Below are 14,909 nucleotides of genomic sequence, written 5' to 3' on the forward strand. Positions count from 1 at the left end.
ACCCTTTTTGGTCTCGTATGGTTGATTCCTCCCCTTTTGGTCTCGTATGGTTGATTCCTCTCTTTTTGGTCTCGTATGGTTGATTGTTCTGATGGCACTGGCTCTGGGGGAGGTTCTCTCTGTCGGCTCTGGAGAAGGTCCTTGTGCTCTGAGCTCCTGCCCCTGGGTGGCCTTCGTGTGGCTTGGCGTCTCTGGTCCCCCATCTCTGCTTGCTGGCCCACTTCTATATCTTTTATATCTCGCCAGAGATTGACTTAAGACACACCCTACACTAATATGGTCTCATCGACATAACAAAACTCACTTCCAAATGAGATTACACCACAGGTGCAGGGGTTACGGTTTACAACCCCCATTTTGGGGGGACACAGTGCAGTCCGTAAAAACTGCTCTGACCTCATTACCCACAGGCCAACACTTCTTTCCAAACAGCCACACCCACAGATGCAGAGGCAGGACCTCAGTGGGTATTTGGTGGGGACATAATTCTCTCTTTAAAAGTTTCCCACTTGTATTCCAGCTGGGGGTCAGTACTTGGTTTACCATTCCAGGCCTTTCACGGTCAGGTGAGGGTTTTTAACCTCTGCTCAGCCTCTAGAGATTACAAGTTTGAAAATGGCAAGATGGAACCCAGAGACTACTACATTTAGTAAGATTTGCCTCTGAAAGATAATCACTTCATCCATCTTCCATTTCAGAAGCAGCTTTGAAATCCCTCCAGGAAAAGCTCTCATCACTAAGTAAGTTACTTGGTATACAGTCTTTTTATGTAAGAATTTGAAGCTCAACGACTTGTTGTAATTAGGCAAGACACTGAGCATTGGAAATTCAAAGAAATACAAGACTTTGTTCCTGCTCCTAGGGAGAAACTGGTATCTAACATGTAGTAATAAGACATGAAAAATTACATTAAGCAGTGTTTATACTCAACTCACTGCAATCAAGTCGATTCTGACTCATAAAGACACCCCCCCCGTTGGGTTTCCAAGGCTGTAAATCTTCACGGAAGCAGACTGCCTCATCTTTCTTCCATGGAGTGGCTAGTTGGTTTGAACCACTGACCTTTTGGTTAACAGCCAAATGCCTTAACCACTATACCATCAGAGCTCCTAGTGTTTATACTATTGTTAGATGCTGTTGGCTCAGACTCATACCATCTTCTGAACCTATGTACAACAGAACAACCCTACATACACCAGAACGAAACACCACCTGGTCCTGCCCCAGCCTCACATCCTCGCTCTACCTGAGCCCATCGCTGCAGCCACTGTGTCAGTCCATCTCGTTGAGGGCCTTCCCCTTTTTCATTGACCCTCCACTTTACCAAGCATGACATCCCTTCCCCAGGAAATGGTCCCTTCTGACAACGTGACCAAAGTAGGTGAGACGAAGTCTGGTCATTCTCGCTTCCAAGGAGCATTCTGGCTGCACTTTGTCCAGGACAGACTTGGCAGTCTATGGTACTTTAAGCATTCTTTGCCAACACCACAACTCAAAAGCATTGACTCTTCGGTCTTCCTTATTCATTGTCCAGCTTTCCCGTGCATGTGAGGCAACTGAAAACACCATGGCTTAGGTTAGCCATACCTTAGTCTTCAAAGAGTTTATACTAGACATACATAAATACATACAAATATGGAAGAGTGAGCCTTCCTTTGAGTCTGGGTGAGCTGAATTAGATTTGGTGCTTCAAACAGTTACCATGCTTGGCTGCTAAGCAAAAGATTGAGTCCACCCTGAGCCACCTCAGAAGAAAGTCTTAGTGATCTGCTTTGAAAAACTCAGCCGTTGATAAATGTCTTCTCTAGTGTTGTTATAACAGAAAGACCGCACATGGACGGCTTTAACAAATTAATTCTCTCACAATGTAGGAGGCTAGAAGCTCAAGTTCAGGGCACTGGCTCAAAGGGAAGACTTTCTTTCTCCATTGGCTCTGGAGGAAGGTCCTCGTCTCTTCTGAGCTGTTGTTCCTGGCCATCTTCATGTGGCTTGGCTTCCCTCTTCCGGTCTCTGCTCCGCCAGATTGTTTCATCTTTTATTTCCAAAGAGATTGACTTGAGATACACCCCACACCTTGACTCAAGATACATTCCGCCTCAAAGACAAAACAAAGACAACCCATTCCCAAATGGGATTAGAACCACAAGCACAGAGGTCAATATTCGCAGCACGTACTGTTGGGAGACCAAATTCAATCCAGATGGAGCTCTGGTGGTACAGTGATTAAGGTATTTGACTGCCAAGCAAAAGGTCGGTGGTTCAAACCCACCAGCCACTCCGTGGAAAGAAGATGAGGCAATCTGCTTCTGTAAAGGTTTACAGCCTTGAAACCCAATGGGGGTCACTATGAGTCAGAATCGACTTGATGGCAGTGAGTGGGGTTTGGAATTCAATCCATAACCAAAGCCCTATGGGACACGATTCTGCTCTGGCCCGTGGGGTCACCATGAGTCATTGGCACAATGGCAACTGGTTTTTCTGGTTTGGGATATTGTGTGTTGCCATCAAGATGATTCCAACTCATGGTGACCCCATGTGGGCAGAGTAAAATTCAAGACAGTGGCCTTTCAGAAGCATGTCACCAGGCCTGTCTTCTGAGGCACCTCTGGGTGGTTCAAGCTGCCAACGTGTTGGCTAGTAGTTGAGTGTTTCACTGCTTATGCCACTCAGAGACCCTGGTTTGGACTTTAGATTGACCTAAAAACTACAACAACAACAAGAATAGTTTTCATGTTTTTCAAAATGGTTGGGGGGAAAAAACAAAGCCTATATATATCATGACCTGTGAAGATTGCACAAACACCCACCTTCAATGTCTGACAAAGTTGTTTGAACAGAGTCCTGCCTGTCTGCTTATAGTGGAGCTTTTGTGCTGCGTTGGCAGAGGTCAGTCATTCAGAGATCACGGGGCCTGCGACCTTGCCCTTTGTTAGGTGGGGTCTGCTGTCCTAACCCCTGGCCTGAAGGATTTGGGGGCTCATGAGCCTCAACATTTTCTTCCCTTGGTTTCACCACAATACTTTAGAATATGACACGGGCTCAAGGCAATGGTAAATCGGGGAACAGTGTGGAAAGCCCCTCTACACCCATTCGTACACCGCCCCCCTGGAAAATCAGCCTGCCTCCACCAGTGCACAAAATGGTAAAAGTCCCATAGCAGTGACTTATATGTCACACGTACATAGGCAGTGTGAGATCTGACATTTGGTGATGCTTTAGGAAATTACTTTGCCACATTGGGGTATTCAATAAAATATAAAATTCTGCTGTAAACTCACTGCCGCCGAGTCAGATCCAACTCACAGCGACCCCTCCTTGGGTTTCCGAGGCAGTATCACTACGGAAGTAGATTGCCCAACCTTCCTTCCGAGGAGTGGCTGGTGGATTTGAACCACCAACCTTCTGGTTAGCAGTCAAGTGCCTTAGGCACTGTGCCACCAGAGCTCCTAATACCACCACTACCCTTCTTCATTTTCTTCAGGGATGATGGGAACTGAAGAACCAAAACATTCAAAGTTGGAAGAAACAGAAGACCCATTAGGAGAGCCAGGTTGGTCTTAGACCATCGAATGTTGGCCAGGCTGATGGAGTACACCCTTCCCTGCTGCCGCCTGCCTCTCCTCCCCAATTTCTACATCCTCATGTGGCTGCGTCCTCCCTGTCTGTCTCTTCTGTGTCTTTCTGTGTCCAAATCTCCCTCCCCTTTCCCTTTATAAAGACACCACCAATTGGGTTTAGGGCCTACCTTACATCCAGGATGATATCATCTCAATGATCTATAACTAATTACATCTGCCCAGACCCTATTCCCAAATAAGGTAACATCCTGAGGTTCCAGTTGGACATGAATTTTGAAGAACATTATTCAACCCACTGTAGTATCTACTATAAATACTTTATTTGACTAACATTTTGTTCTTGGCATTGAGGATTCACAGATAACAAAGACATGAACATTGTTCTCAGGACTTTATGGTCTGGTACGAGAGAGACGTGTGTGAAAAAGTGTAACACAGTGTAGAAATTGCTACAACGCCATGTTGAGCTTTGATTGTATAGTCATTGTTAGGCCTGTACAGGGTAGATCACCATGTCACTTGGTTTAGACATCGTCTGTCCTGTTGATCACGTCTCCTCAGACACAGCCATGTACATAATGTGAACAGAGAGTTAAGATCAGACTCTGAAATCCTTGGAGCCTGCTTTGTCGTTCTTCTGATAAAGGAAGTACAATTATTTTTGTAGAAAGCCTACTCTCTCTCTTTTTTTTTCTTTGTAGAGCTTATGCAGGTAGAAGAGGATCTCATAAACCTAGAAGCAGACATGTGCGTGGTAAAAAGGAGGCTAGGTGGGTATGGTATCTTCCTGGACTGAGTTGGGTGTTGGAGTTGTTCTTTGTAAACCTCACTTTCTTTTCCCCCTAATGAATAACCAACTGTACCCCATCTTTCCCCACCTCATATCACTGAAGGTAAAAGTGATAAGTATAGAATTATATTGAAGGAGAAGTTTCGGCAAATGTGGAAGGCCAACTTTAACCCTGGAGCCATGGCAGACTTCCATATTGTCACCCAGAGATACAAGCCGCTGATCCCGTTCTGTGATCCTAAAACACTTATGGGGCCATTTCCATCCACTGTGGTGCTGCTTGGACCTGCTGGTGTTGGGAAAAGCACACTGGCCAAAAAGGTGATGCTAGACTGGACAGAGAACAACCTCGCAAAGACATTCACATACGTCTTCTATCTCCGCTGCAAGGAACTCAACAAGATGGGGCCGTGTACTGGCGCTGAGCTGATTACCAAGGACTGTCCAGAGTTGAAGGACAGTGTTCTGAGGGTCCTAGCTCAAGCACAGAATGTCCTGTTCATCATTGACGGCTTTGATGAGCTGCGAGTCCCCCCCGGGGCACTGATCCGTGATTTATGCAGCGACTGGGAGACGCAGAAGCCAGTGCCCATCCTCTTGAGCAGTTTGCTGAACAGAACCATGTTCCCCAGAGCAACTCTCATGGTCACCACCCGGCCCTGGGCGCTGAGGGAGCTGCGCTTCTTGGTGGAACGTCCACTCCTCATAGAAATGGAGGGCTTCCTGGAGGTGGACAGGAAGATGTATTTCCTGAAACACTTCCAAGATGAGGACCAAGCCCTGCAAGCTTTCAACTCAATGAGGAGCAATGAGGCCTTGTTCAGCATGGCCTCGGCACCCATGGTCTGCTGGGTCATCTGTGCTTGTCTGAAGTCGCAGATGGAGAAGGGCGAGGACCCCACGCCCACCTGCCAAACCACCACATCACTGTTCCTGCGTTTCCTCTGCAACCAGTTCACCCCAGGGTCTGAGAGCTGCCTCCAAGCCCCAGTCAAGGCTCTGTGTCCCCTGGCGGCTGAGGGTGTGTGGACACAGACGTCTGTGTTTGATGGAGAAGACCTGGAGAGGCTTGGGGTGAAGGAGTCTGAACTTAGTCCTTTCCTGGAGAAGGACATCCTTCAGAAGGACAGATACCACGAAGGCTGGTTCTCCTTCATCCATCTCAGTGTCCAGCAATTCCTGGCCGCCATGTTCTACGTTGTGCGGAGCAAGGAAGATGAGGAGAGTCACAGCGGGGACATTGGGAGTGTACAGGAGCTGCTCTCCACAGAACAGACTTTAGAGAACCCCAGCCTGACCCAGGTGGGATACTTCTTGTTTGGCCTCTTGAACGAAAGCAGAGCCAGGCAGCTGGAGACGACATTTGGCTGCCGCGCGTCACTGGAGGTCAGGCGGGCATTGCTGGAGTGGTGCCTGAAGGCTGGCGGAGACGGTCCCTTCTCGGTGATGGACGTGAAGGAGGCTTTGTTCTGTCTCTATGAGTCTCAGGAGGAGGCGTTTGTGGGAGATGCAATGGCCCATTTCAAGGAGCTGTTCCTCGACTTGAGAAGCGAAACGGACATTGTATGCGCTTCCTTCTGTGTCAAGCATTGTCGAAATCTGCAGAAAATGTCACTGACGGTGAGAAGAAGAACGTTTGGGGAGACTGAGCCTCCCTTGGAGTCAGACGCTCAGGCTGAGAGGTAATTTACCTTCATCCTTGGTCCGCCCATCTTTAGCCCCCTCCCATGTTCCATAGGGATGAGGTGGGGTCTTCTATTCCCTTGGTGTTGGAAGTTGGCATTGGGTCAATTCAAACTCATGGAGCTTCTGTGGGTGTGGGTGTGGAGTGCAGAGCCCCCATGGGTGAGGAGCATGGAGGCCTGGTGGGTGTGGTGCAGAGCACGGAGCCCCCATGGGTGCAGAGCAGAACCGCTCCCATAGAGTTTCCAAAGGCTACAAATTTGCTGATTCCCAGGCTTGCCTTCTAAGGCACCTCTGGGTGGATTTGAGCCTCCAGCCTTCTGGACATGGTCAAGCACTTTGCTGTTTGCAGCACCCAGGGCCTACCTCCTTTTCCTTTGGATTCATAGTTTTCCCTGGACTTTTTGTCTGCTTCACACTCAAGATGGGGAGTGTGTTGTGATTAGAAATGAGGACTTTGGGGCCAAGCCTTGTTTTCAGCCTTACTCTCTTTTCATTTATTTTATAGTTAGCCCCACGTTTGTCACATGCACAGTTCAGTGACGTCAGTCACACCTGCCTCGCTGTGCAACCATCACCAGGGCCTTTCCCGAATATTCCACGTCAAACACTCAGTGCTTCCTAGACGAGAATCCTGCCAGGTCCCCTCCCTCCCATCCTGGTGACCACTGTGCTCTGAGCTCTACATACTAGCCTTTCAGTAAACTTCAGAGGAGCCATGGTGGTGCAGCAGTTAAGGCTGTTAACCAAAATGTGAGGAGTTCAAACCCACCAACTGCTCCACAGGAGAAAGATGAGGCAGTCTGCTTCCATAAAGATGACAGCCTTGGAGACCCTGTGGTGGTGCAGTTCCACTCTGTCCTCTAGGGGCGCTGTGAGTCGGAATGGACTCCACGGCAGTGGGTGTGGTTTGGGCTTTGCTTCTGTGAAGACTGACGGCCTTGGGAACCCTGTGGTCCAGTTCCACTCTGTCCTCTAGGGGCGCTGTGGGTCAGAATGGACTCCATGTGGCAGTGGGTATGGTTTGGGCTTTGCTTCTGTGAAGAATGACAGCCTTGGAGACCCTGTGGGCAGTTCCACTCTGTCCTCTAGGGACGCTGTGGGTCAGAATGGACTCCATGGCAGTGGGTGTGGTTTTTTGGTTCAGACGAAGATACGGCACTTCAGAAAAATGTGCTTGACTGGGATTAGTCCTGGGGTCTGTTCTGTTACTTTTACTTTATTGTGGTGTTAGTTTTTTGGTGGTGAAATGTATACAACAGGTTTGCTATCTTAACCGTTTTTACGTGTGCAAGTCCGTGACGTTAATTACAGTCCCCCCAGTTATGCTACCGTCTACTCTCCGTTTTTTTAAACCACTGCAAACAAACTCAGTTCCTCTTTAGCAACCTCCCATTCCCTCTACCTCCCAGCCCTGGAAACCACTCATACACGTGTCTCTATGCAGGGGTATTGGTTTTGAAAGTCCTGTGGTCAGAGTCAAAGTCACTTCCTTGTGGTGACACACGGTGTCCCCCATCATGACAGATACCACTCATCAGCTCACCCTTGCTCATCCTTCGCTGGTTCCATGAGATCCTTATGTACGTTCGTTTACTGAGCGGAATAGAATACTTTCTTTTATTTCCTCTGAGATCTCTGCTTCAACTGCTCCCTTCCCTCCAGGTTCCTCATCACTCGTTAGAGAGTCATCAACTCGAGTGCCTCCCGGGCAGTGTTAGGAGCTGGTGACAGTTGCCATGGAGACGATTCTGACTCGTGGCCCCCCACGTGTGCAGATTAGAACTGTTTCCCTCGGGTTTGCAGGGCTGGGACCTTTCAGAAGCAGACCACCGGGCCTGTCTGTGAGGTGACCCCTCAGGACTCCAACAGCCAGTTTTGGATAGCAGGCGAACGCTTAACCGTTAGTCCCACCCACAGGCTCCACGAATACTGTAGCTTCGTTAATTTCTCTGCCTCCCAGGTAACCAGCAGTCCAGAGACCTTGCCCCTTCTTACATAGCCTGATATTTCATTTCTTCTTCTCATCCGAACATTTAGACATACCTGCAGACTAGTTGGGCGCTCTGGTGGCGTAGGCCTAAGGCATCTGACTGCTAACCAGAAGCCTCGCGGTTCAAACCCACCAGCCACTCCTCTGAAGGAAGATGGGACGATTTACTTCTGTAGAGATACCACCTCAGAAACCCAAGGAGGGGTCGCTGTGAGTCGGTACCGACTCGATGACAGTGAGTTTGGTTTGTTGTTGGTTTTGTTTTTGCAAACTAGTTGATCTAAATCCTCTGTGAGAGGAAAATTTGACATGTATTAAATAAAGAATTTGCAAAATAACTTCATGTTTTTTCCATTGAAGATTCCAAGCCACTCCAGTCTATCTGGTATTATAACCTTGTGTTAATAAATTGAACTTTACCCCCCAAGAAATATGTCTTGTAAGTTCTAACTCCTGTAACGAGCCCTGTGGCGCAATGGTTAAGTGTTAGGCTGCGAACTGCAAGGTTGGTGTTTGAAACCATGCAGAGACTCCATGGCAGTTTGTACCCATAAAGATTACAGCCCAGGGAGACCCTATGGGCAGTTCAAATCTGAGTCAAAAATCCACTGCACGGCCCCCAGCAATCATGTACCTATTGGTGTGATCCCATCTGGGAACAGGGTTTCCTTTCATGGTGATAAAGACATACTGGTGTAAGGTATGTCTTAAATCTAGTCACTTCTGAGACACAGGAACTGCGGGTTAGGTACAAAGGGGTGGGGGACAGGGACAGAGCACTGTTCCCCAGAGTCACCAAAGTCAAGGCCACTGCCATCCAGTCAACTCATAGCAACCCTATAGGACCCAGGAGAACTCCCCCATGGAGTTTCCAAGGCTGTAATCCTCATGGAAGCAGACTGCCTCATCTTTCGCCCGCAGAGCAGCTGGTGGTTTGAGCCACCGACCTTTGAACAAGCAGTCAAGGGCTTAACCACTGGTCCATCCAGGCTCCTCCTGCTGAGGGTTAAAAAAAATAATAAAAAAAAAAAACAGACTCACTGTTGTCAAGTCGTTTCCAACTCATAGCGACCCCTCCTTGGGTTTCCGAGGCTGTATCACTATGGAAGTAGATTGCCCCATCTTCCTTCCGAGGAGTGGCTGGAGGGTTTGAACCACCATCCTTCTGGTTAACAGTCAGATGCCTCAGGCACCGTGCCACCAGAGCTCCTGTGTAGGTAGTGGCTTGGTTTCCTTGACAAGATGGCTTGTTAACACCAAAATGAGTGTGTGTTTCTGATCCTAACCAGTCTTCCTATTTCCCTCCAGAGTATGAACCGTGCACTTTGAAAAGTCTGTAACCACTTTTTTCCTCTAATGGGGCTTCAAGATTTAAAGTAAGAACGTTTATTTTTAATGTAACCTTGATCAAACCACACGCAACTCGTAAAACCAAAGGCCTGACCTGAGGACAGGAAGGGGCTCTAGATCTGAGAAATGGGTCCCGTCTGATTTTCTTTTTCCCCCTGTCTCAAATCACAAACATCGAGTTTGTGTAGACTTTATATTCCATCATCTCTGCTAATGAAACTTCTAACCTTAGGGAAAGACATTGCCATAGGGTTGACTCCAACTCACAGGGACCCCATGTCTGTAGCAGTAAACAGAATTGCCCTCAATAATGTTTCCAATGAGTGATTTTGGGGGGCTAGGCCAGGCCTTTCTTCAAGGTGCCTCTGGGTAGGTTCAAGCCATGCACCTTTCAAGTAGTGGCTTAGCCCTTAACCACCTACTCTGGGCTGTTTGGAATGGTGGGAGGATGTTTGCATTGAATCCAATTGCTCTTCCATAGTGTCCAGATAGAGTGTCCAAACTCACTGCCATCAAGTCAATCCCAACTCATAGTTGACCCCCGTTGGCTTTCCAAGGCAGTAAATCTTTTTTTTTTTTTTATTTATTTTGATTTGGGTGAAGATTTACAGAGTAAATTCACTTTTCATACAGCAGTTCACATATACTTTGTCTCATGTCATTGACCAAAATTTACAATGCAGCAGCTCCCCTCCCACTTCCTCCCCATAGTTACCTCCTCCCAGTGTCCATCCCTCCATACTCTTCTGCGCCCTGAGCTATCTCCCTGTGCATAAGCAGCCCTTCCTTCTCCCATGATTATTCTCTCCAGGGCGTGTGTCTACTTGAGGTAAATGTTGAACTCACATACCTGTACTTTGTTTGGCTGGAAACCACAGTTGTGGGTTCAATTCCAGACCTGAAGGGCAGCTAGGGGCCATAGTCTCAGTGGTTACACCAGGCTCTATTGGACCAGCAAACCTGGTCCCCACCTTTTTTTTTTTTTTTCCAAGGCAGTAAATCTTGATGGAAGTAGATTGCCCCGTCTTCCTTCTGTGGGGCAGCTGGTGGGTTTGAACCACCAGCCTTCTGGTTAGCAGTCAAGTGCCTTGGGCACAGAGCCACCAGGCGGAGGGCTACTTGGAGCCTCCAATAATCTTGTTCTTCTGCAGGAGACACTGCCCTTCATTAGAGCCGAGGGGGTGGAAGGGCCAGAGACAGGGATGGAAAAGGGTCTCATTGTTTTTGGATAAAATTCCAGACTCTGGAAACTGACTGTGTTTTTTTCAATATTGTGTTTTGATGAACTTTAGGTTCCCACTCAACATTTTCTCCACAAGTCACTCAGTGACATGGGTGCCTTTCTTGACAATGAACACGCTCATTAGTTCCGTCCCGGTGACTCCTTTTCCTTTCACCTAGTTTCACTGCCTCCTTCCATTCTCATCTTCATTTTAAAGTAATCAGTGAACGTTTTTCTCTTTTATAGGTGATTTTTTTTTCTTTGAAGGAGCTCAGTATTCATAGATGATATTCTTTATTTTATGCACCAATCGGTTATATAAAAGGTGACCTCAGGTTGGTGTCAGTTCAAGGTTGAAAGAGTGTCTCAAGGTAATAGTCTTAGGAGTCCTCTAGGTTCAACCTGTGCAGTAAGTCCGGTGGCTTGGTTTGGTTTTGTTTTTTTAAAGATTTGTTTAATGGATCTACTACATGAATGTTTATAATTAACATTTTAAATAAGGTTTTGTTTCTGTTTTTTTGTTTTGCTTTGTTTTTTGTTTTAAGAATGGAAACTGACACTCTTGACTTGAACCTGACTCAGCTCAACTATAAGCTGAGAGGTAAAAACATGGTAGGGAATGAATATGGCTGTGGCATCAGACCATCTGACTGAATTGTGTCGACTGCTTCTTGTGTGATGGGGAGTGGGTTAGGTGCTCTGCCTGTTTTATGATCCTCACAGGGTTTGAGACTCGAATGCTTTGTGGTTGTTGTTGTTAGGTGCCATCGAGTTGCCTCCAACTCATAGTGACCCTACACACAGCAGAACGAAACACCACCCGGTTCTGGGCCAGCCTCACAGTCCTCGCCATACCTGAGCCCATCATCGCAGGCACGGTGTCAGTCCATCTCGTTGAGGGCCTTCCCCTTCTTTGCTGAGCCTCCACTTTACCAAGCATGACATCCTTCTCCAGGGAACGGTTCCTCCTGACAACATGACCAGAGTAGGTGAGATGAAGTCTGGCCATTCTCGCTTCCAAGGTGCATTCTGGCTGCACTTCTTCTGGGACAGATTTGTTACTCCTTTTAGCAGACCATGGTATTCTTAGCATTCTTCTCTAGCACCACAACTTAAAAGCATCAACTCTTCTTCGGTCTTCCTTAATCGTTGTCCAGCTCTCACATGCATATGAGGTCATTGAAAATGTCATGGCGTGGATTAGGTGCACCTTAGTTTTCAAGGAGATATCTTTGCTCTTCAGCCCTTGGAAGAGGTCTTTTGCAGCAGATTTGCCCAGTGCAATACATCATCTGAAACCTTGACTGCTGCTTCCATTGGTGTTGATTGTAGAACCAAGTAATATGCAATCCTTGAAAACGTCAATCTTTTCTCCCTCCATCATGAAGCTGCTTATTGGACCAGTTGTGAGGATTTTTGTTTTCTTTATATTGAGGTGTAACCTTTACTGCAGACTGTAGTCTTTAATCTTCATCAGTAAGTCATCTTCTCTTTGAGCAAGCAAACTGTGTCTTCTGTGTATCACAGGTTGTTAATGAGTCTTCCTCCAATCCTAATGCCATGATCTTCTTCATATAATCCAGCTTCTTGGATTATTTGCTCAGCATGCAAATTGACTAAGTATGGTGAAGGGATACAACCCTGATGCACTCCCTTCCTGATTTTAAACCATGCAGTGTCCCCTTGTTCTGTTTGAACAACAGCCTCTTAATCTCAGGTTCCTCATGAGTACGATTAAGTGTTTTGGAATTCCCATTGTTCTCATTCTTATCTATAATTTGTACAATCCACACAATCAAATGGTTTTGCATAGTCAATAAAACATAAGTAAACAACTTTCTGGTGTTCTTTGCTTTCAGCTAAGATCCATCTGACATCAGCAAGGACATCCCTCGTACCATGTCCTGTTCTGAATCCAGCTTGCATTTCTGGAAGCTCTCTGTCAATATACTGCTGCAACCGTTTTTGAATTATCTTCAGTAAGATTTTACTTGCATGTGATATTGATATTGTTCTATAATTCCCACATTGTGGGATCACCTTTTTTTGGAATGGGTACAAATATGGATCTCTTCCAATCAGTTGGCCAGGTAGCTGTCTTCCAAATCTCTTGGCATAGCTGAGTGAGTGCCTCCAGTGGGGCATCTGTTCGTTGAAACCTCTCAGTGGGTATTCCGTCAATTCCTGGAGCCTTGTCTTTCACCAATTCTTTCAGTGCAAACTTGACTTCTTCCTTCAATACCATTGGTTCTTGCTCATATGCCACCTCCTGAAATGGATGAAGATCGACCAGTTCTTTTTGGTACAGTGACTCTGTGCATTCCTTCCATCTTCTTTTGATGTTTCCTGTATCATTCAATATTTTGCCCATAGAATCTTTCAGTATTGCAACTCGAGGCTTAAATTTTTTCCTCAGTTCTTTCAGCTTGAGAAATGCGGAGTGTATTCTTTACTCTTGGTTACCTAACTCCAGGCCTTTGCACATTTCATTATAATAATTAGCTTTGTAATTGTCTTCAGCTTCAACTTGAACTTGCATATGAGCAATTGGTGGTCTGTTCCACAGTCAGCCCCTGGCCTTTTTTTGCCTGAAGATATTGGACTTCTCCATTGCCTATTACCACAGATGTAGTCAGTATGATTCCTGGGTAGTCCATCTGGTGAAGTCCACGTGTATAGCCATCTTTTATATTGTTAAAAAAGTGTATTTGCAATGAATTAGTCATTGGTCCTGCAAAATTCTATCATGTGATCTCCAGCATCATTTCTATCACCAAGACCATATTTTCCCACGACCAGTGATTCTTCGTTATTTCCAACTTGTGCATTCCAATTACCAGTGATAGTCAACACATCTTGATTACATGTTCAGTCAATTTCAGACTGCAGAAGTTGGTAGAAATCTTTAATTTCCTCATCTTTGACTTTGGTGGTTGGCGCACAAATTTGAATGATAGTAGTGTTAACTGGTCTTCCTCATAGGTGTATGGATATTATCCTATCACTGACAGCACTGTACTTCAAGACAGATCGTGAAACAGCCTTTGTGACGATGAATGCCGTGCCATTCCTCTTCAATTTGTTGTTCCCAGCATAGTAGATCATATGGCTGTCTGATTCAAAATGGCCAAAACCAATCCATTTCAGCTCACTAATGCCTAAGATTGATCTTTATGTGTTCCATTTCATTTTTGACAACTTCCAGTTTTCCTAGATTCACACTTCGTATATTCCATGTTCTGATCACTAATGACTGTTTGCAGCTGTTTCCACTCCCTTTGAGTCATGCCACCTCAGCCAGTGGGGGTCCTGAAAGCCTTACTCCATCCGTATCATTACAGTCATCTCTACTCTGAGAAGTCAGTTCCTCCCCAGTCGTGTTTTGAGTGCCTCTGGCCTGGTGGCTCACACTCCAGCACTATATCGGACAATGTTTCTGGGCTATTCATAAAGTTTTTCAGTAATATATTAGACAGTGTTTCACTGCTATTCATAAGGTTTTCACTGCCCAGTTCTTTAAGAAGTGGAGGGCCTCTTCCTTCTTCCGAGTCTGTCTTAGGCTAGAAGCTCCACTGAAACCTGTCCACCTTGGATAACCCTGCTGGCATCTTGCAACACCTGTGGTATAGCCTGCAGCCTCATAGCAACATGTAAGCCACCACAGGATGACAAACTGACAGACAATTTCATCTCCCTTAGTTGTTCCTAACCTCTCTGCTCACTTCCGAGCCACGCGTCTGCCTATCCGGGACCTCGCCTTAAATAAAGCCACCCCAGAAACCCTGAGCCATGCCCCTACCTGTCCAGGACCCAGCCTTGAGTAAACCTGCCCCAGAAGCCCCAAGCTGCACCACAGGTTGTAAATGTTTGTAATTTTAAAATAGTTCAAGGTGCTTAGCACATAAGAGCTTAAATATTAGCAACTTATTTCAATTACTTTTTTAAAAAGCCCTATTTAACTTACTGGATTATTCTTTGGTCCTTCATACTCTCTCTGTGAGAAACCATCAGGTGGTAGACTTGGGTCCACAGTATTCCTTGCTGTGTTGCATGCTGCCTCATATGTTTCGACTTCCAGCAGCTCCGTGTGACAGGGTAGAACTCCCTGTAGGATTTTCTAGGCTGTCATCTGTATCAGAGCGAATCCTCAGATCTTTCTCTGTGGACCCAATATCTGGGTTTGAATCACCAACCTTTCAGTTAGCAGCTGGGCACCTAACCATCGCACCACTCTGGCTCCTTCAGTCTTTGTTAGCCAATAATTAGAATCTATTTTAACTTTTTTTTTTTTTT

At 46.3% G+C, this 14,909-nt stretch overlaps 1 protein-coding gene across 1 annotated transcript in view; it reads left to right on the forward strand.

Moving 5' to 3' along the window:
- Nucleotides 1–14,909, forward strand: part of NLRP2 (NLR family pyrin domain containing 2) — a 32,289-nt gene that overhangs the window by 1,903 nt on the left and 15,477 nt on the right. The window contains exons 2-4 of the mRNA XM_007958976.2: nucleotides 699–740; nucleotides 4,280–4,348; nucleotides 4,472–6,050. Coding sequence (XP_007957167.1) covers nucleotides 699–740; nucleotides 4,280–4,348; nucleotides 4,472–6,050 — 1,690 coding nt within the window. The remainder of the gene's footprint in view (nucleotides 1–698; nucleotides 741–4,279; nucleotides 4,349–4,471; nucleotides 6,051–14,909) is intronic.

Source organism: Orycteropus afer, unplaced genomic scaffold (genome assembly GCF_000298275.1).
Source record: "Orycteropus afer afer isolate SDZICR_OR568_19922 unplaced genomic scaffold, OryAfe1.0 scaffold01268, whole genome shotgun sequence".
NCBI lineage: Eukaryota > Metazoa > Chordata > Mammalia > Tubulidentata > Orycteropodidae > Orycteropus > Orycteropus afer.